A 23,775-nucleotide genomic window follows, 5' to 3' on the forward strand; every position below is an offset into this window, starting at 1 on the left:
TTCAAGCCCGCATCCAACCGTCAGGCAGAACGGACAGTTCAGACCACCAAGCAAAGTTTGAAACGCGTGTCGGAAGGCTCCCTGCAGACCCGGTTGTCCCGAGTACTGCTCAGCTACCGCACCAGACCTCACGCACTCACAGGGATTCCCCCAGCCGAGCTGCTCATGAAAAGGATGCTTAAAACAAGGCTCTCTCTGGTCCACCTTGATCTATATGATCACGTGGAGGACAAGCGACATCAACAGAGTGTGTACCATGACCGCGCAAACTTGTCACGCGATATTGAGATTAATGATCCTGTGTTTGTGCTCAATTATGGACATGGTCCCAAATGGCTCACTGGCACGGTCACAGCCAAAGAGGGGAGTAGGGTGTTTCAGGTCAAACTGACCAATGGACAAACATACAGAAAACACTTGGACCAAATTAAACTGCGGTTCACCAACAGCTACGTACAACCTGAAGAGGACACCCACCAACTTTGACCTTCCAACACACACACACAAGTGGCAACTGACATCACAGTTGACCACAAAACAGAACTCATCATCCCCAGCAGCCCGGCAAGGCTGGCTGCCCAACAGCCCAATGAAGAACTGACCAACCCAACCACACCAACATTTGTACCGAGAAGATCGACAAGGGAGCGCAAAGCCCCAGATCATCTCACCTTGTAAATAAGTGCATTGTTGACTTCACAGGGGAGTGATGTTATGTATTTAACCCTTTTTAACCTTGTAACCTGCATCACACCTGTCCACCAGAGGGCCTACCTGTTGGAGTCCCAAGGGATCCCAGCATCCCTGGAGAGTATAGTATATAACCCACGAGGTACCTGTACTCTGGAACTACAATAAAGGAGCTAAGGTCACACTTGCTCATTACACACAGTACTCCGTCTGACCATTTATTCTGAGTGTAACACTTAGGAGGCTTCGGCAGCAGCGGGGCGGAGCTGGGGGGATTGGGGCAGATATGGTCACCGCCAAAAAAACTCCCAAAGAGAATTTTGCAAACGGCGGCCATTCAACGAAAAATCGGCAGCCACTAGTAGAGTGGACAAGGGAGAACCAGTGGATGTAGTGTATTTGGACTTTCAAAAGGTTTTTGACAAGGTCCCACACAAGAGATTGGTGTGCAAAATTAAAGCACATGGTATTGGGCGTAATGTATTGACGTGGATAGAGAACTGGTTGGCAGACAGGAAGCAAAGAGTAGGAATAAACGGGTCCTTTTCAGAATGGTAGGCAGTGACTAGTGGGGTACCGCAAGGTTCAGTGCTGGGACCCCAGCTATTTACAAGATACATTAATGATTTAGACAAAGGAATTGAATATAATATCTCCAAGTTTGCAGATGACACTAAGCTGGGTGACAGTCTGAGTTGTGAGGAGGATGCTAAGAGACTGCAGGGTGACTTGGACAGGTTACGTGAGTGGGCAAATGAATGGCAGATGCAGTATAATGTAGATAAATGTGAGGTTATCCACTTTGGTGGCAAAAACAGAAAGGCAGAGTATTATCTGAATGGTGACAGATTAGTAAAAGGGGAGGTACAATGAGACCTGGATGTCATGGTGCATCAGTCATTGCAATTTGGCATGCAGGTACAGCAAGCGATGAAGAAGGCAAATGGCATGTTGGCCTTCATAGCTAGAGGATTTGAGTAAAGGAGCAGGGAGGTCTTACTGCAGTTGTATAGGGCCTTGGTGAGGCCACACCTTGAATATTGTGTACAGTTTTGGTCTCCTAATCTGAGGAAGCACATTCTTGCTATTGAGGGAGTGCAGCGAAGGTTCACCAGACTGATTCCCGGGATGGCAGGGCTGACATATGAAGAAAGATTGGATCGACTCGATCGCTGGAATTTAGAAGAATGAGAGGGGGTGTCATAGAAACATATAAAATTCTGAAGGGACTGGACAGCTTAGATACAGGAAAAATGTTCCCGATGTTGGGGAAGTCCAGAACCAGGGGTCACAGTCTAAGGATAAGGGGTAGCCATTTAGAACTGAGATGAGGAGAAACTTCTTCACTCAGAGAATTGTGAACCTGTGGAATTCTCTACCACAGAAAGTTGTTGAGGTCAGTCCGTTAGATATATTCAAAAGGGAGTTAGATGCGGCTCTTACGGCTAACGGGATCAAGGGGTATGGAGAGAAAGCAGGAATGGGGTATTAAAATTGTATGATCAGCCATGATCATATTGAATGGTGGTGCAGGCTCGAAGGGCCGAATGGCCTACTCCTGCACCTATTTTCTATTCGACACTGCCGTATGGCCGCCACTTTGCGGCAGCAGGAGGCTGAATTTCGGCCCCCTTTACTTTTATACTCAAATCAAATAAAGGCCAACATACCATTTACTTTCTTAATTGCTTTCTGCACCTGCATGTTAACTTTCAGTGATTCGTGTACAAGGACACCCATGCCCCTCTGAACATTAACATTTCCCAATCTCTCACTATTTAAAAAATACTCTGCTTTTCTATTTTTCCTACCAAAGTGGATAACTTCACATTTCTCCACATTATATTCCATTTGTCATGTTCTTGCCCACTCACTTAGCCTGTCTATATCTCCTTCAAGTCTCTTTGCATCCTCCACACACCTAGCTTTGTAAAAGGTTGACCTTGCTGGTTTCAATCCATTGACCTCTGGGTTTTGGGACCCATGCCTCCGCTGCGCCACTCTCCTATTTGGACGCCTAATGATGTGACCTGATTTTTCCTCAACTGCATCTTCTTAAAGAAATGCACAAAGTGTCCTGAAGTTCTAAACACCAAACAGTTCCTCATCTTTACGCCCAAAAATAGATTGTCTGCTACACTGCAAACTTAAACATTGTTTAAATAGTTTCTTTGGCGTGGTTTGTATCATATTGCATAAAGTACTTTTAGCTGATATCATGTTGAAATTGTTTAAAAGCAAAAACAAGCATCAAAGAAATTATTAAATTTGTCAGTTTCAATGGAAAGATATTCAGAGGTAAAGCCCATCTGCATCTTTGCATGTAAAGTCACGGTGCATCAGCCCACTTCATACTCAGTTCCACAGACTGCCAGATATTCAATCAAGGTGAAGGAAACATCTGCCCACTGTAACTAATTGTGGACACTATTAAAACCTACACTGACCTACAGACATGAGAAAGTGACAGGAATTCCATGTATTTTCACCACTCTCTAACTTCAATCCCATTTTAATATTTAACACAATTGGTATACTTTTGGTTTTGTTTTCTTGAGCATTTTCTAATTTTAAAGAAATTCCCAGAGTGCTGATAGCATGCTGATGAAAAACGGTTGTTATAGATACCAGTTATTTGAGGTTTATAAAATGTGCAGTTGCTGTATTAAAAAACAATCAAAATCATAAAGCACAAGTAATAATTTCAGGACCACAAAGGCTCCCAAAAGTGCAATTTCTTCCGATGACAATTTTTTTTCATTTGTTATCCAGTCAAAAGACTAATATTTTAGGGATGTAAGCTTGATAACACTGCACACGCAAAACAAAAAACATTCCAGCATTTTCAGTATGCATTTGACTTGCGAAGGCAGCAGTTCATTCAGCTAAAATTAATAGAGGTTAATAAGTGTTAAGAGATAATTAAGCATGCAATATTAAGCTCAAACCAAAACAATTTCATATGCATAACATTTTGTAATTTTAAAAGTAATTAGCACGAATATTTAAACAGTTTCAGCTATGTTTGCAGTAAAGAAACCCACACTTTTATATTTCATCCTACTAATTGGCCAGAAAAAGCAGCAAACCTGAGGACTGGGAGAAATTTAGAATTCAGCAGAGGAGGACAAAGGGTTTAATTAGGAGGGGGGAAATAGAGTATGAGAGGAAGCTTGCTGGGAACATAAAAACTGATTGCAAAAGCTTCTATAGATATGTGACGAGAAAAAGATTAGTGAAGACAAACGTAGGTCCCTTGCAGTCAGATTCAGGTGAATGTATTATGGTGAACAAAGAAATAGCAGACCAGCTGAACAAATACTTTGGTTCTATCTTCACGAAGGAAGACACAAATAACCTTCCGGAAATACTAGGGGACCGAGGTTCGAGTGAGAAGGAGGAACTAAAGGAAATCCTTATTAGGCGGGAAATTGTGTTAGGGAAATTGATGGGATTGAAGGCTGATAAATCCCCGGGGCCTGATAGTCTGTATCCCAGAGTACTTAAGGAAGTGGCCCTAGAAATAATGGATGCATTGGTGATCATTTTCCAACAGTCTATCGACTCTGGATCAGTTCCTATGGACTGGAGAGTAGCTAATGCAACACCACTTTTTAAAAAAGGAGGGGGAGAGAAAACGGGGAATTATAAACTGGTTAAGCCTGACATCAGTAGTGGGGAAAATGTTGGAATCAACTGTTGAAGATGAAATAGCAGCGCATTTGGAAAGCAATGACAGGATCGGTCCAAGTCAGCATGGATTTATGAAGGGGAAATCATGCTTGACAAATCTTCTGGAATTTTTTGAGGATGTAACTCGTAGCGTGGACAAGGGAGAACCAGTGGATGTGGTGTATTTGGACTTTCAAAAGGCTTTTGACAAGGTCCCACACAAGAGATTGGTGTGCAAAATTAAAGCACATGGTATTGGGGGTAATGTACTGACGTGGATAGAGAACTGGTTGGCAGACAGGAAGCAGAGAGTAGGGATAAACGGGTCCTTTTCTGAATGGCAGGCAGTGACTAGTGGGGTGCTGCAGGTCTCAGTGCTGGGACCCCAGCTATTTACAATATACATCAATGATTTAGATGAAGGAATTGAGTGTAATATCTCCAAGTTTGCAGATGACACTAAGCTGGGTGGCAGTGTGAGCTGTGAGGAGGACGCTAAGAGGCTGCAGGGTGACTTGGACAGGTTAGGTGATTGGGCAAATGCATGGCAGATGCAGTATAATGTGGATAAATAATTGGGAGCAAAATCACGAAGGCAGAATATTATCTGAATGGCAGATTAGGAAATGGAGCGATGCAACGAGACCTGGGTGTCATGGTACATCAGTCATTGAAAGTTGGCATGCAGGTACAGCAGGCAGTGAAGAAGGCAAATGGTATGTTGGCCTTCATAGCTAGGGGATTTGAGTAGAGCAGCAGGGAGGTCTTACTGCAGTTGTACAGGGCCTTGGTGAGGCCTCACCTGGAATATTGTGTTCAGTTTTTGGTCTCCTAATCTGAGGAAGGACGTTCTTGCTATTGAGGGAGTGCAGTGAAGGTTCACCAGACTGATTCCAGGGATGGCAGGACTGACATATGAGGAGAGGCTGGATCGACTGGGCCTGTATTCACTGGAGTTTAGAAGGATGAGAGGGGATCTCATAGAAACATATAAAATTCTGACAGGACTGGACAGGTTAGATGCAGGAAGAATGTTCCCGATGTTGGGGAAGTCCAGAACCAGGGGACATAGTCGTAGGATAAGGGGTAAGCCATTTAGGACTGAGATGAGAAGGAACTCCTTCACTCAGAAAGTTGTTAACCTATGGAATTCCCTACCGCAGAGAGTTGTTGATGGCAGTTCATTGGATATATTCAAGAGGGAGTTCGATATGGCCCTTGTGGCTAAAGGGATCAAGGGGTATGGAGGGAAAACAGGAACGGAGTACTGAAGGAATGATCAGCCATGATCTTATTGAATGGTGGTGCAGGCTCGACGGGCCGAATGGCCTACTCCTGCACCTATTTTCGATGTTTCTATGTTTCTACTAATCTCAAAATTCATTTACAAAACTGCAGTTATCATGTGCAGTCAGTGTTTCATGTGTGAAGACATAACTCTTAAGTAAGGCAAAAATGGCACTGATGTTAATACTGAGTTCTGCTTATCTAGAACAAATACAGTGCTGACAATACTTGGGACCAATGTTGGCAGAAAAACAAGCAATTTAACAAAATACTCGATCACTCCTGAAACCAGTTCCTAAAAATAACAATTTTATCTTGGTAAAACAGGAAAACTTACAAAGGAAAACAATTTCATCCGTTCCAAATTCCTTGGATTGTTATTTTAAATAAATTAGGCCACAGTAAATCACTAACATTTTAGCCAAGGCCCACAATTACAAGCAAGCAGTACAGTGAGGTTCTTGCTCTCTCCTCTCCCTATAGTTGAATCCCAGCTCCAGCAAAATCCATAACTTGGTGGCCTGTGAAAGAAGGTCCAAAGAAATATGGATAAGCATGTCTGCTGAGGGCTACAGACGAGGAGAAAGTGGGTGAAAGTGCTCCTGTGCACTGTATTAGACCACCAACATTTAAAATTAGACAAAGTGAATTTGTGGGAATGGAAATGTGCATTGCAGTTGGAAAATATTCTCATAACGTGGTACCAACAATGAAAAATAAAGTTCACCAGGTTTATCAATCCTTGATAACGACGATTATTGTACAAAGGCATTGGGGGTGATTTCCAACTACCACCTAACCCACTTACGCTGGCGAAAGGGACATCTGGCAGTTGAAAATTGTCTCTCCAGTCAGCGGTCAGCTCTCTGAATGGTAAGGAAAAAAGGTTCTACCATGAAAATTATTCAGGCTTCTCACAGCAGCGATTGGGCAGGGACATGCCCTGCCCACTTCATGCCCATTTTGGGTGAAAGTTCACAATCACCACCATTGAGAATGGATAATTTAAGAAGATATGTCACTAAATGTGACCATGAAAATCAGGATTATTTTGAAGTAAATATTCGGACCAAGTGCATGAATTTCCTTTTTGCGAATGGCAAAAGATTTGCCATAGCTCTGCCCATGGAAATAACAGGCCCTTTGAAATACATCTTCTTATAATCGCCAGCACATGAATTTGTAAATAGCAGCCTGTAGAGGCCCTATTCCATATGTTCCTTTGTTTGCTGCTGAGAGAAATACTGAGCAGTGCTTCCTGGCCATTTATTTCATTTTTTTTTCACAAAAGAAAATAAACATTTGTATGTCATGGGTCCTATCTCTCAAAGAGAACATATTTGGTGAGATCACACATGCAACCGATTGATAAGCGAGAGTTGGTGGCCCCACCATCCAGCTACCCAGAAAGTAGGCACATTCATGTGTTTGTAGAGAGCGACAGCTGGTCAAGAGGAGCTCTGATGGGAGTATTATTAATGCTTACAAACATAAATACAGATAAGGAGATCAAATATTCCACAGCGCATGATGATCTCCAGAATATAAATGCTGTCTTTCGACAGGAGCAAGCCAGTTTTTAGTTGAGGCAATGTGAAGATATTTTACCATTAATAAAGAAAATAGACTTTGCGCCATAATGGGAATTGACATTCTTAAGCATGGAGTAAGACTGCACTGTCCATAATCATTTATTCCCTAAAAAAGTCAATAAAGGAGACAATTTTCTATTAAAAAAAAGCCAGTATGAAATATTGGGATCTTGGTGACACAGTGGGTTAAAGCACGTATTTCATCTCGTGGTCTGAGGTGTCAACTCAATCTAGATTGGTTGGATGAAAATCTCTTTCTCCTGCTCCCTCTCCCTAGTCTCCATCCTCTCCTCCGGCAATAAGTGTGAGGAGCTCATGGACTTCATTGTCTCTAAGATTGAGACCATCTGCTTGGCTGCCTCTGCCTCTTCCCTTCCTTTCCCTAGCCCACCGGGCCAAACTTCCTCGAAAGAAGCCCCCTGCCCTAGCCCTGACCTCACATCTTTCTCCAGTTTATCTCTGATCTCCCCCTCATGACCTTTCCGAGATCATCCTGTCCATGAGATCCACTTCCTGCGTCCTTGGCTCCATTCCCACCAAACTGCTGACTACTCAACTTCCTTTTCTGGCTCCTATGTTAGCTGACATTGTTAATGGTTTGCTCTCCTCGTGCACTGACCCTCTCTCCCTCAAATCTGCCGTCATCTCCTCTCCTCGAAAAACAACCATCGACTCCTCCATCCTTGCAAACCCATCACCCCTGTGCTCACTGACCTACATTGGCTACCGGTTAAGCAACGCCTCGGTTTCAAAAGTCTCATCCTTATTTTCAAATCCCTCCATGGCCTCGACCCTCCCTATCTCTGTGATCTCCTCCAGCCCCACAACCCCCTGAGATATCTGTGCTCCTCTAATTCAGCCCTCTTGAGCATCCCTGATTATAATTGTTCAACCATTGATGGCTGTGCCTTCTGTTGCCTCGGCCCCAAGCTCTAGAACTCCATGCCTAAACCTCTTTGCCTCTCTTTCCTCCTTCAAAACGCTTTTTAAAACATACCTCTTTGACAAAACTTTTGGTCACCTGCGCTAATTTCTACTTACGTGGCTCGGTGTCAAATTTTTATCATAATATTCCTGCGAAGCGCCTTGGGATATTTCACTATGTTAAAGGCACGATATAAATACAAGTTGTTGTTACTGTTGTTGTTGTAGCTAGTTGTAAAATTATGGACTGAAATGAGTTAAGAACATAACATGGAATGAAAAAAAGAAAACCCACTCGTTATACAGACCACATACAACCCAAACCATTATGGACCCTACCTCGCCCTGAGGAAAAAGTCTGCATCTTGACTTTTCACTGATCCTGAAAAGGTAATCAAGCAAAACCTCCCAATATTCATCCACCCACATATTCATTATTTAGCCTGGCCAGCTGCCCTTCATAGGCAATACCTTCCACCTCAAGCTACAGCAAAAAGGGCTATTATGTATTGTGTTGTATTTGATCATCTCAGTCTATACTTATCCCTATAACTCCCAATCCTATTCTCAACCAACTATCCACAGAGCTCATGTTCACCAGCTGCTCTTCACAAACACATGAATATATCAAGTCCTGGACAGATGGTTGGTAATGCTGCCAATTCCCTCCCTTGTCAAACATCCCATCATAATCCCTGAGCCTCAGCCATACTCCCTTCCGCTGGCATTCAAAGATCAGATAAAATTTGGCCCGACTGTAATTTGGGTGGTTGTGGAATATAAACAAAACAGTGGCAAAAATATACCAGTAGAAAAGTTCTTTAAAAAAAATGAAAATTAAATTATTTCACAATTTGTTGAGGAAAAATGAGTATTGCTCAAAATCAATTTAAGAAATTAACAAAGGCAAGAAAATAGATATTTTGCAATTACACAACAGAAATTAAATAACGAGAAAAACAGTTTTAATTACAAAGAGATGAAGTGGAGTTTGAGAGAGAAATTTTTCAATGAGAAGATAAATTGATGATAGTGTTTCTTGACATTCCAGAAAATAATTGAGAAGAATTTGATATGAATGCATTAAGCATTCAAACAATATCACCAACAGTAATTTCTAACCTACCACGTTAAAAGGGTAAAAGGAAAAAGAGTATAATGATGTTTATTGGTAAACATGTGCTTGACACACACTCGAGTCGCACTGATTATCACATCATTAGGTTCAGTCTTTTGGCTCAGGCTGGTGCAAGAGGTGATAAAATTAATGTAGAAGATTGTTTTTTTTTAACTTTACAACAAGAGAACATAAACACCAGGAATATCTTCGAACTTTCTGCCAAATTTATGGTGACAGAAGCCCCAAAGAAATTTCCAGCGAAGAATGTAGGAATGAAAAAAAATACCATTTGGCCTATACATCTTGTGGTGCCATACAAGTCATGATTCAATACTTGATCTGACAATTTTTCATCTTTGTTCATAGGGCATTCCCTTGTCTGCTGTTCTAATGGAGGCACTAACCCTTTTTAAATAAATGGTTCTGAGGAGGGATTCTATACTCAAAACATTGAGAAACTTGTGCTCTCTCAACAGATGCTGTCTGACCTGCCGAGTGTTCCAGCCTTTTCTGTTTTTGTTTGAAATAAATGCGTCAATGCTTCAGATCAAATAGAGGACAGAGAAATATTATACAAAGGTGATAACCACTCATCTGCTATTTTCAGCAACAGCAATTTCTAGTCTTATATATTTTTGTATGCACAACTGGACATAACATAATGGGTTTCGGTAAGACACATTACCGCCAGTTTGCGACGGCCATGGGGCGGAGTCCTGTGGCCGCCGCTTTGCAGTTAACTGGCCATCCCGACCCAAATTCAAGTCAGGGATTTTTCGGCCTGTCCCCACTTCCGCCCCGCTGCTGCTGACCGCCGCAAGCACGTCATATAAGCACACACCACTGCTATCCCTCATTTATATTTTATTCCAACCGGCTAAAAAAATCCATGAGCCGATGAACGGTGCCCCTGACAGTTTTTTCTGTCAGTGCACCTTGCCTCCTCTCTCTCGGTCCTGGCGTTGTGGCAGACATTAAAGGGGAGGGCTGAATACCGCAGCCGCCATATAATTTTTTTTTGTCGGTCGGATTCCGTGTCAGCCAGGCTATTGTGCCCCCGGGCACGGCAGCAGCCTGGCACCCCTTCTTGGTGCCAGACCACTATCCTGCTTTTGTGGTATACATCAATGATTTAGACTTGAATATAGAGGTATGATTAAGAAGTTTGCCGTTGTTACAAAAATTATTGGTTGATAATGAAGAAGAAAGCTGGAGACTGCAGGAAGATATCAATGAACTGGTCAAATGAGCAGAACAGTGGCAAATGGAATTCAATTTGGATAAGTGTGAGGTAATACATTTGGGGAGGGCTAACAAGGAAAGGGAATACACATTAAATGGTAGGACACTGAGAAGTGTAGAGGAACAAAAGGACCTCGGAATACATGAAAACAGACTCTTGAAGGTAGCAGGCCAGGTAGATATGGTGATTAAGAAGGCAGATGGAATACTTATCTTTATTAGCCAAGGCATAGAATACAAGGGCAGGGAGGTTATGCTTGAACTGTATAAAATACTAGTTACACCACAGCTAGTCTTCGACGCGAGTGTCCTCGACCCCATCCCTCAGCATGCTACCCACCACCATCTCAGCACAACCCCAGCCCGGCAGGAGATAGAAAAGACCATCTGTCAGCTGAAGAATAACAAAGCAACAGGAGCAGATGGAATTCCCGCTGAAGCACTAAAGCATGGCGGAGAAGCACTATTGGCATGAATACATGACCTAATTTCTCTTACCTGAAGGAGGAGAGCATGCCAGGAGATCTCAGGGATGCCGTAATCATGACCATTTTCAAAAAAAGGGACAAGTCCGACTGCTGTAACTACAGAGGACTCTCCCTGTTGTCGGCCACAGGGAAAGTCATCGCAAGAATCCTCCTCAATCATCTTCTCCCTGCGGCTGAAGAGCTCTTCCCACATGCGCAATGCAGATTCTGTCCACTGAGGGGTAGAACGGACATGATCTTCACTACGTGGCAACTACAAGAGAAATGCAGGGAACAGCACCAACCCTTGTACATGGCCTTCTTTGACCTCACAAAGGCTTTTGACGCTGTCAAACGTAAGGTATTATGGAGCATCCTCCTCCATTTTGGCTGCCCTCAAAAGTTTGTCACCATCCTCCACCTGCTCCATGATGACATGCAAGCAGTGATCCTGACAAATGGATCCACCTCAGACCCAAACTACGTTCGGACCGGGGTCAAGCAAGACTGCGTCATCGCACCAATTATCTTTTCGATATTCCTTGCTGCAATGCTTCATCTCACCCTTAGCAAGCTCCTCGCTGGAGTGGAGCTAAATTATAGAAAAAATGAGAATCTATTCAACCTCCGCCGCCTCCAGGCCAGATCCAAGGTCGTCCCATCCCCTGTCATTGAACTACAGTATGCAGAAATGCTTGCGTCTGCGCACACTCGAATGCCAAACTCCAAGCCATCGTCAACACTTTCACCGAGGTGTACGAGAGCATGGGCCTTACGCTAAACATCCGTAAGACAAAGGTCCTCTACCAACCTGACCCCGCCACACAACACTGCCCCCCGATTATCAAAATCCACGACGAGGCCTTGGACAATGTGGACCATTTTCCATACCTCGGGAGCCTACTGTCAGCAAGAGCAGACATTGACAAAAAGGTCCAGTGTGCCAGCGTAGCCTTCAGTTGCCTGAGAAAGAGAGTGTTTGGAGACCGGGACTTCAAATCCGGCACCAAGCTTATGGTATACAGGGCAGTAGTGATACCTGCCCTCCTATATGGCTCAGAGACTTGGACTATATACAGCAGACACCTCAAAATGCTGGAGCAGTACCACCAACAATGTCTCCAAAAGATCCTGCAAATCCATTGGCAGGATAGATGCACCAACGTTAGTGTTCTCGCTCAGGCTAAGATCCCCAGCATCGAAGCATTAACCTCGCTCGATCAGTTCTGTTGGGTGGGCCACATCATCTGCATACCCGACACGAGACTCCAAAAGCAAGTGCTCTATTGGGAGCTTCGACACGTCAAGCGTTCCCCAGGTGGGCAGAGGAAACACTTCAAGAACACCTTCAAAGCCTCCTTGATAAAGTGTAACATCCCCACGAACCTGGGAATCGCTGGCCCACGACCACCCAAAGTGGAGGAAGAGCATCCGGGAGGGGGCTGAGCACCTCGCGTCTCATCACCGAGAACAAGCAGAAACCAAGTGTAGACAGCAGAAGGAGCGTGCATCAACCCAGGCTCCCCACCCACCCTTTCCTTCAATCACTGTCTGCCCCACCTGTGACAGAGACTGTAGTGGACTCTTCAGTCACCTGAGAACTCACATTTAGAGTGGAAGCAAGTCTTCCTCAACTCTGAGGGACTGCCTATGATGATGAGTGTACTGCGTGCAGTTCTGGTCACCACATTACAGGAACGATATGATTGCACTAGAGGATACAGAGGAGATTTACAAGGATGTTGGCTAGACTGGAGAATTTTAGCTATGAGAAAAGATTAAATAGGCTGGGTTTGTTTTCTTTGGAACAGATGAGGCTGAGACAAGACCTTATTGTGGTGTATAAAATTATGAGAGGTCTAGATTGGATAAGGAGGATCTATTTCCCTGAGCAGGGAAGCCAACAACCAGGGGGCATAGATTTAAAGTAATTGGTAGGCGGTTTAGAGGGGATTTGAGGGGAAATATCTTCACCCAGAGAGTGGTGGGGGTCTGATACTCACTGCTTGAAAGGGTCATAGAGGCAGAAACTCTCACCACTTTTAAAAAGTACTTGGATGTGCACTTGAAGTGCTGTAACCTACAGGACTTCAGACCAAGAGCTGGAAAGTGGGATTAGGCTGAATAGCTCTTGGTCGGCCACCGCGGACACGATGGGCCGAAATGGCCTCCTTCCATGCTGTAAATTGTTAAGATTCTATGAAAATGAAATCTAACATTATTTTGACCCATAGTTCGCAAGTGTTTTCCTGTATTGTCATTTTCTACCACAGACTAACTGCAAAATACTAAATTGGAACAGCAGCTTCCAAGAAGTCTGGCATTATGAATTGAACTCCATTTTGTGGATGATCCCATCCCTCATTCACATTCATTTAGGATCATTAAAATCCTTTTCTATAAAACACTTACACCATCTTTATTTGTTCATAAAATTCAAAATCTTGGGTTTTCAAAAAGAATTGAATAAGACCCCTTTCAGGAAACTGATGGATAAAGTGAAAGCTCATGGGAAACAAGATGCTGATGTAAAGTGGATTGTTACTTGGTTACAAGAAACAGAGGATAATTATTAATTACAATAGTTTTAACTTGGCATCCACAAGGAGCAGAGTCCCACCAAGATCAATCGAGAGATTTATTGACGACCTTGAGAAAAGTTTTATAAACAATGTCCAAGTTTGCATAAGAAAAAATATTCTGTGGAATAGCAAGATGTTCTAATTAGAGGGGTTAAAATCTAAATAATAACTATTTCACACCAGAATTGTTAAATTATAGTCTGTAGGTTAAATGAAAGTAAACAGAATGGAATTTCTGGATTCCATAGCTAGTGATGTATTTGGTTTGGTGACAAGGTCAAAGATAAGCACAATCTATCCAGATGCTAGAAGAGGACCTATGCTTGGTCCCAGAAACCACAGCTTTAATCTCTTTCTCTCAATTTCCACCTTGATTGCATCCATCTATTTTATGATTCTACTATGATCAGCGTCGTTAACTTTCCTTGCTTGTTCTTGAATAACAACTTGCATTTCTTATAGCATCTTCAATGAATAAAATGTAGAAAAACTTCTCAAGGTGTGTCACTCAAGCTCCAAATATACCACTGCACATGATTTTCCTCAACCCTACACCTACATTGTGTTGAAACGAAGAGTGTTTGGAAAGCTACTCTAATTCATTCTTTCCCAGGACCTCAAAACTATAGATTTCCTTATTTCCCTAAGTCATTCCTTCTGCCTACCACTTCAGGCTTTTAAAATCCAATCACTACTTCCTGATTCACCTTGTATTCTCTTTTGCATTGTTCAACTTAGTGGTGACTGCATTATGGCCCTTGGCTGTGGATCTTGGTATCTAAATAAACAGCTTTATTTTAAAGTTTCCTATGTTCCAATTTATGTTCTATTTTAAAGAGTATTTTCAAGCCATTAATAAGTTCCCAACTTCAGGATTTTTATGGAAAATGTGCAGATTTTTTCAAACACATAGCACTGATGTTGGCAAACGATTATTAAATAACTTGGAAAATAATGAGAAAAATGTCCTACCCTTTTTAACTGCTGTTTAACTATCAATTGACCCTTTGATATGTATGTTCAATCAATTACTAAGAAATTCTACTTTTTCTGGCTTCTTAAAATATACCCTGGTAACCCTAATCTGCAAAATATATAATTGGCTTGATACTCAGAATTTCTAATCATCTGATCTGTAGTCTCCAAGTTATTCCTACTACATCTAAAATGTAAGTGCTCCAAGCAAATTATAAATTGGATAAAATATATCTTGCCATCATAAAAGAGTGAAAATTGGAAACATCTGCTCAAAGCCTGGGGCCTGGGCCAGTAGAGGTCACTTCACTGCAGGCGTCCATCTTGGAGTCACCTTTGTACATGTCCTGTCTTAATTTGTACTGACACATTCGTGCACTTTTTCCTGTCAGTGACACATTTTATACAATAAAAACAGAAAATGCTGGAAATACCCAGCAGGTATTCTCTCAAACTTTAACAGTTCTGACGCAAGGTCATCAACCTGAAACGTTAACTCTGTTTTTCTCTCCATAGATGCTGCCTAACCTGCTGAGTATTTCCAGCATTTTCTGTTTTTATTTCAGATTTCCAGCATATGCAGTATTTCGCAGTTATACACAACTTATATAGTTCTCCAGAAGCTCAAGAACTGCTAACTGAAAGGGAATCAATCAGCAATGAGAAATTGTTAGAAATGCATATCATACTTTCATCTAAACATAAAAAGACTGATGAAATTCAGTTGATTTGCATGTCGTTGGTAAAATTATTTAAAAAACATTGAAAATCTTTTGGGACCAAAATGTTTCGGATTTGTTTTGGAAATAATTGTGGAACTCACTCAATACTTTAGAACAACCGAGAAGAACAATTATTATTCAAAAATGTGCTTTATGATTTAACCACCTGTTTCCAAAGGACATGATTCTCACTATCAGCCACATTACCATGGGAAGTACTAAAGGCATGGGGAAGGGTGGAGGGCAGGTGTTTTTCTACACAGTGGATTGAAGGAACAGTTACACTTGACACTTCAGGGCTCACCAAGCCCACAGTGTTTTAATTGAAGAATTCTACACAGCAATTTTAACCTTACCTGCCTGGTGGAAAATGGGTGGGTAGTTAAAATTGACTGGAAGACTTGCCTGCCAAAATCCTACACTAATACCACTGTCTTGAAGTTTAATCCGCTTTTCTGAGCAGCCAGAATACGTTAAGAATGCAGATTGGGATCCGATGATACCATCAGCCCCCAACTGCAATTTTAATTGGTTTCCTAAACAGAGAAGACAGTGTGGCATTCCTGCCAGGTGATGATAGTGGAAAGAGGAGGGTTAGAATAGGACCAAACAGGTACGTTTTTTAACTTTTATTTACTTTTCTTACGAAGCCAGGAGGAGCAGGAATGCAAGACTTTCCCCAATTCCCTTCCCCCCGACTTAACTTGTGGCGCGAATGTCCCTTTGGTGCCGGCCGACAGCCTTCTGCGACCTGAAATTCCACTCTGGCGGTATGCAGGTGTGGCCCGGAAGTTAAAATCGCCTGGGCCTCATGATGCAGAGGTCAGGTGGGGGCCGGGAATAATGGGGGTGTGGATGTGCAACTTCCTCAACACCCCCTCCCACCCACCCTATTCGCGCTCCCAGTTCAATTGCATCAATGATATCTGAGATGGTTTCAGGACTTCATCAATTAAATTGAGATATTATTCAAATCTTGGTCGGACAGAACTAAGCACAAAATCTTTCAGTTCAAAGAATTACTGAATGCAACTGGAAAAGTTAAAATTTTAGGAAAGAATCTATAAAATACTTGATGCACAAACATGTTTAAGAGCTTATGTAAATGATACTAAACTACAGTAACAACAGCAAAGTTGAAAATTAAAGTTGAGAGTTAAAGGCGACAATTTCTGTGGTCTACTCCCGATTTCCTAGCACAGCTTCATTAAAATCTTGTGGAAATCGTGCAAATGGCTGTTTTAAGCTAAACTGTATGGTCATCAGAATCTACTATTCACAACCAATGGTGGATGTGAGGAAAACTAAACGGTCCTCTGTGTAAAAAAAACTAACAAATAACATGCAGCCCTCTGATGCAGTCCTGCCATTTGGGCAAGGCTGCTGCCACATGAACACGATTGAATGGCATGATTTATTTTTGTGCAACTGGATAATGCTAAATATTTACAGTACACTATTCCATTGCACCATTATTCCAATTCAGGGCTCCAAAATGTGTTTCCCCATGTGCACCCTCTCTCTAAGGCCCAACACATGTACTCAACATATCACACTGCCCAATATATTATTTCCAAGGTTCATGGTACAAGAGCCATCATATGTTGTGTGTGTTTTAGCTATGTCCAGCACTTATTAAAAATACAACATTCTTTCTGAGCATTGCTGTCAAAATGTGCTTCAAGAACACTATCCTAATGCCAAATAAGATAGTTACTGTAACTAAGTAAATGGTACTTCGATGACCACATAATTTGCTGTTTCTTTTGCCACTTTGTACTCCAGTGCATAGATTCTTTATGCATCATTGTAATATCTATACAGTTTTTGTAACAAAAATCATGTATGCCAGTTTTGAGCTATGAAAAGCATTTGTAAAACATTGCATTATATGAGACATCAGTTTATCACACTTGATTTATACATTGAATTCACAATAAGTAACATGCAACAGTCTGTGCTCACATAACAGGAAAGTAATGGGCAAAAACCATTAAGAGAAGCTCCGTCTGATTCAATTTAAATTATTATTCTCAATGACGATGTGGGGAACAGCAGACAATTACTTACACCAACTCCACTAAATGTGAAGCCTTCACACAGTTTTGTTTTCGATTCTAAATTGGAGTTGTAGATTCAGGAAACTATCCAGCTTAAATGGCATGAGGTTAAGTAGTCATTTCTGCTTGCCTATAATCTCAGTGGCGTGGTATACAAGTTCACACTCACTCCTCTCCAACCAGATCTTTGCAAGTTCTAACATAAAAGTTACTAACGTTATCAAACCACACACATTTTGTGTCACCAAACCATGCCTTGTGGCTTCAAAAATGCAACTATATAGTGCCAACAGATCAATGGTACCAAAAGAAATCACCCAGCTTCCTTTTTACAATTTATTACATGTTCAGAACTGCACCTAAGCAAACAAAATGGACCTACCTGGAGTGTTCAACAGTCGCGACATCCTGCAGGAGTACGACACGTATTGTTCACAATACTCAGCACTTCTCGTAATTGTGGAGATCTGGTTCAGTGAGGTGCTATAATTCAGTTTCACAACAACAGATTTTGCTGCAGTAGATCCAGAAATTGTTCTTTGCTGTGGCATGTCATGGTATAATGTCGTCCAGACCTTATCCTCTGTAAGAAACAAGAGAATCATAATCGTTAACTGTTTGCTCCCTCCAAGATCCAAGAATATTGGACCGGAATTTGTGATTGAAATGACAGCGAAACTGTCAGCGTTCGCTGTCATTACTGTGTAAAACTGACAGCATCTTCTGGTGTCTGCACGTACGCAGTTAATTGCGAAAATCCTGAAGTTGCTGTCGGTGAGTCCGTGCTCCTCCACAGGGTGCACTGTTGCAGTACTCACAGATCGAAAACTTAGAAATCACTTGAATTGACATGAACTTCAGCTTTTCTATGCACTATTCTTGCTGTAAAAACACTTTAAAATGTTAAGCCTCGCTGTAAAAACCCTTTATAAAGTTAAGCTTTGTTGAATGAAATGTAACTGATTTTTAACAGAGTATTAAGTCATAATTACAACTGAACAACCTCCCTGGCCCTGAAAAACTAATTTATACTTTTGGAATGTCAAATGTATCCATTATGATTTTAAAAATTCTTAGATTTTTAAAATAATAAAAAAGATGTAGAGTTTGTTTATGATATTCCAGCTTCCACTTTAATCCCATGTGTATGTCCCAATCTTTATTTTGCTCACTGTGACATGATTTAAAAGTGATGGCAAATCAGTGCTTTCTCTTCTTGGTTTGCCGTCTGTGAGAATTCTTCAATGTGATAGGCTGCTTAGCCTGCTTAATGACATCACTATTGCTGGATGCTGGAGATATCTATGGGTGATGCCAGAATGAAAGTAATGTTGGGAAATATGAAATCCATGCCATAGAGATCGCTAGATCTTTGTGGGCAGCTTTCTTTGAGGTCAGTGGCAAAGTGACGGTTCTTGCCACTGACCACAAAATCCGGGCCAATAGCTTTACTACAAAGCAGCAGAGTCTGCAATTAAGTGTAAAGGAATAATGAGGGTGAATATTGATGGAGGCTTCTCCCATTTGTCAGGCGTAACTTCGGTGGATGACACGTGGAAACACTGAAAAATCGGTATAAAGTTACGGCTGACTAGCAAGGAGAAGACCCATGATTCTGAACCAAACTGTTCGCAACTTTGGTGTCATATTTGACCCCGAAATGAGCTTTTGACCACATATCCTCAGCATAACTAAGACCACCTATTTCCACCTCTATAACAACGCCAGTCTCCGCCCTTGCCTCAGCTCATCTGCTGCTGAAGCCCTCACCCATGCCTTTGTTACCTCTAGACTTGATTATTCCAACGCACTCCTGGCTGGCCTCTCACATTCTATCCTACGTAAACTAGGGATGATCCAAAACACGGCTGTTCATGTCCTAACTTGCACCACGTCCCACTCACCCATCACCCCTGTGTGCTCATTAACCTACATTGGCTTCCGGTTAAGCAATGCCACGATTTCAAAATTCTCATGCTTATTTTCAAATCCCTCCATGGCCTTGCCCCTCCCTATCTCTGTAATCTCCTTCAGCCCCACAACCCCCCCAAGATGTCCTCTAATTCTGCCCTCCTGAACATCCCTGATTGTAATCGCTCAACCATTGGTGGCCATGCCTTCTGTTGCCTCGGCCCCAAGCTCTGGAACTCCCTGCCTAAAGCTGTCCGCCTCTCTACCTTCCTCCAAGACGCTCCTTAAAACATACCTCGCTGATGAAGCGTTTGCTCACCTGCACTAATTTCTACTTATGTGGCTCGGTGTCAAATATTTATTGCATAATACTCCTGTGAAGTGCCTTGGGAGGTTTCACTATGTTAAAGGCGCGATATAAATACAAGGTGTTGTTGTTGTTGTTATTCACCCCATCATTTGAAAGACAATGTTATTTTGCATTATTTGCAAGCACATAATTAAATGGTGTTATTGTGAGGTAAGTGACACCCAGCTCTTTTAGTTCTTCTCCAAACTCAGAACAATAAGAACCTCTGTCATACATCTTTTCACAGCTAGAATACCCCAAACATTTTTTTTAATATGGTGAATTTCTGTAACTTCATTTATATTTCAACAAAGCAAAGTAGAATAAAAATTATTTGAGTGATCAAAGCTAACTGATCAAATTTTTGATCGAAGATATCAGCGAAAACCTTAGTGACTAATTTTGAAGCCTGATCGCTACAAAATGCCTGTAAACAGACATGTTCAGGAAACTCATCAGGGTTCGCACAGAATATGGGAATTCCCAGTGATATATAAAGAGCTCTGTAATATGTCAGTGTACATTAATTTTGCTGTAAGGGACGGTGCAATCATGGCCAACATCGTCAGAAGCATTTATACAGTGCAGTCCTAGACTCATCCCATGGATCTAAATTAGATGTCCGTTCTGAAGAGTGAACCATGAGCACACTGTGTGAAAGACAGATAAATTCCAGTCCATTGGTTATTTAATGCAAGGCAAGAGATAACTCAATCAATACATGCCAGTTAGACAGCTCCTTGTCTAGTGGGAAGTTTCACACAGTACAGTAAGTGGTGGAGCAAAGATTCATAAGCTCATCAAAAGTTTTAGCAACGAAAAAAGTCATTAGGTTCAGCAAGCCCATCATTTTATGATTACTTTCAACCCAGTTTCTCACCATAACTGTCAAATTCAGTAGTCAGAAATTAATTTGCAGTAGACAGTCCAAAAATAAGGAAAGAAATGGATAAATCCTCTTTTCTTTTCAAGGAATTAAGATGCAGGGTGGACTGTCTGTGACTTTATTTTCTTTCAGCAAGCCAAGAACACGCAACCAGGATACAACTAATCACTGTTGTGACAAATGTTGATCCACAATTGTAACACCACATTTCATTTCTCAGAAGAAGTGCACCATATTAAATCTAAAACTGTGCAGTCTGCTTTCTACACCACTGTTTAAGATGAACAAATAACTAAAATGTTTCTTAAGCTTTTGCTTTCATTCATCAATGGTTTCTACTTTCAAGTGGCTCAATGTTGACATATTAGTCAGGGTAGATCCATCATTCGTCCCAATTTTAATACGGTTTTGTTCACCCAGAACATGAAATATTAAAAGTTTCTCCACTTACTCCTCTAAAGAGGCTTGCTACAACTAATAGCGCAATGGTTAAGCCAGACTGTCAGGTCCATGTGGTATTGTGTGAGGTTCTCTTATGTATTATACACCTGCACTGTGCATAAATGTGCTGAAGTAAGTATGAGTAAATAAAGGACTCAACTTTTGTTTTAAAAAAAAGGTATAATGCTTCAGGTGAAGGGACTGTTGATCGAGGGTAAAAGATTGGGCTGGATTTTGCGCAGTGGGGGGGTGGTGTGGAGGGGGCATCAGCGGGCACGATTGGTAGTGGGTCATCTTGGAAAGTGTTTTTTTTCCCCAGTGGGTCAGGATCCTGCTGTGAACCCACCACCAGGCGTCTTTACCAAATGTCGGGTTTGTCAGCGCTGAGCACACCCGACATACAGCGGTGGGGTAGGGAATTAAAATCATGAGTGGTTTGTTTACAGCCACTTATCAACTGTTTATATCCCAGATTTTTGGATTTGACAGGTTGCCAACCGGTTTCCCGCAATGCCTGGACCTCATCTGTGAAGCCGAGTCAGGAGGTCAGTGGCCATTGAATCAGCTGTTGAGTTGACAGCTTCAAATGTCAAGTCAAAGCTCCCAGCTGATTGAGAAATGTTCCCTTAACCATTAGCGACTCTAAACCGCATTTGCACTACAGATCCAGAATATTGCAAGTCATTACACAAGTCTCCATCCAGTCTGATCTCATAACCTTTCCCACCATTGACAGATTGCTTCTGTCATCTTTACTTCACATGCAATCTATTTCATCAGCATTGGTGCCCTTGAAACTCTCTAACCTTGGTTCTCAGAATCCCACCACGATCAACCCCAACATTAGCATCACCAGGCACATCAGCATAACCAGGCACACCAGCAGCACCAACACCAACCTTCTCTGCAATCAACTGATGCTGCACAAGACACAAGACATCAACACCTGACCACACTGCTGCCTGGAAGGCCAGTGATGGCCTCACCATGGCCACAGTTACTTCACTTGACACTGAACACACTGGCTGCCACACGATGCACCAGATTGGCACCATCCCACACCAACACCATAAAGCATCCAGGCCATTCCTTTCACACTCATCACCACTGCAGGGGTGGGGGAGGTGGCAGATGGGGGGGAGATATTGTTATGTCTCACCATTCACTGCAACTCACTAAGCCACTTCCAAATGTGCACACAAATTTTCTACACAAGAATATGTAATTATGGGCTAAAGTTTCTAGAAAATATGTTTTCAAAAATAGTGTACATGAGGAAAACATTTTATAAACACACCACTATTTTTTTGATGAGATAATAGAGAGAAGAATGCAGAAGGTGTAATTCATCTAGATTTTTAAAAGATCTTTGATAAGGTTCTACATAATAGACTAATGAATAAGATCAGATCATGCAGTGTCAAGGGACAATTAGCAGAATGGATAGCTAACTGGCTGCAAGACAGAATGCCGAATGTAAGGGAAAGGGATAGCTATTCAGGGTAGAAGGTGGTGGAAAGTGGAGCCCCACAAAGATCAGCGCAGAATCTAAAGTTGTTCACAATTTATATTAACGATTTAGATTTTGGAATCAAAAGTATAATTTCTAAATTTGCAGATAACACCAAATTGAGGGGTGGGGGGTGGGCAGCGATACTCAATACTGAGGAGAATTGTAACAAATTACAAGAAGACATTAATAAATTTGCAGAATGAACATATAATTAGCAAACATATTCACACAGATAAGTTTGGTAATAAAAATAAGGAGGTTACATATTATTTGGAAAATAAGAATCTAAATGGGGTAGAGGAGCAAAGGGATCTGGGAGTACAAATACACAAATTACGAAAAGCAGCTGTAAAAGAGCTCCCCCTAATGGACTACTGCTTCAGCTAGTTGACGACTGTGGTAATGCAACTATTGATGTAAATAATAAAGGATCATGTGGCAACGGCACATGATGGCAGTTTTCTGTATTAGAGCCACCTTGTAGAGTATGTTTGTTAGTGATGTTGTAAGAATATATTAAAATAAACACCAGAACAGACTAGTTGGGCTGAATGGTCTGTTTCAGCACTGTTTATTCTACATAATTCTATGTAATCGAACAATCTACTCAGGATAGAATACACTACATTAAAACTGTGATCATTGCTATTATGTAAGATTCCACAACCTGTACCAGGATATACTTTAAATACAGATAGATTAATTTTCTTCTGGAATCATACCAGTTTACCAGAAAATATCACATTGGTGATGAGGATAGGATATCTGGATTCCCTAGCTGAAATTTTTGATGGTGGATGTTCCTGCCAACCAACAAAAAGACTTCAAGAGGTTCTTTGTTTTGCAGAACAGCTAAAAATCCAAAGTAAATTACAAGCAGACTTGGCTGAACTGTTTACGTTGCCAGAGTCCAGATAGGCATACCTATGGGAATAATAAGGCACTTGGGTGAGTTCCATCATGAACGAGAAACTTTCGGAGCGTATGTGGAGCAGCTAGAAATGTTTCTCACTGTGAATAGTATCAATATTCCCGATGATGAAAACCATAACCGAGTGGTTTTAGAAAGAAAACGGACTATTTTCTTGACTAAAGCTGTCCACAAGGTATATGAAACCCTGAAAAAGTTGCTTGTTCCTGTCAAGCCAGAGGACACACCACTGAGGGAGATTCTAATCATTGAATATATTTAAACATAGAAACATAGAAAATAGATGCAGGAGTAGGCCATTCGGCCCTTCTAGCCTGCACCGCCATTCAATGAGTTCATGGCTGAACATGCAACTTCAGTACCCCATTCCTGCTTTCTCACCATACCCCTTGATTCCCCTAGTAGTAAGGA

General features: G+C 41.7%; 1 protein-coding gene across 6 annotated transcripts in view; it reads right to left on the reverse strand.

Moving 5' to 3' along the window:
- LOC139264555 (contactin-associated protein-like 2) overlaps window positions 1-23,775 on the reverse strand; it is a 2,534,539-nt gene that overhangs the window by 1,176,619 nt on the left and 1,334,145 nt on the right. For all 6 annotated transcript variants that reach the window (XM_070881196.1, XM_070881199.1, XM_070881197.1 and 3 more), the window contains one exon: window positions 17,716-17,916. In XM_070881196.1, the coding sequence (XP_070737297.1) occupies window positions 17,716-17,916 (201 nt within the window). The remainder of the gene's footprint in view (window positions 1-17,715; window positions 17,917-23,775) is intronic.

Source organism: Pristiophorus japonicus, chromosome 5, assembly GCF_044704955.1.
Source record: "Pristiophorus japonicus isolate sPriJap1 chromosome 5, sPriJap1.hap1, whole genome shotgun sequence".
Classification (NCBI taxonomy): domain Eukaryota; kingdom Metazoa; phylum Chordata; class Chondrichthyes; family Pristiophoridae; genus Pristiophorus; species Pristiophorus japonicus.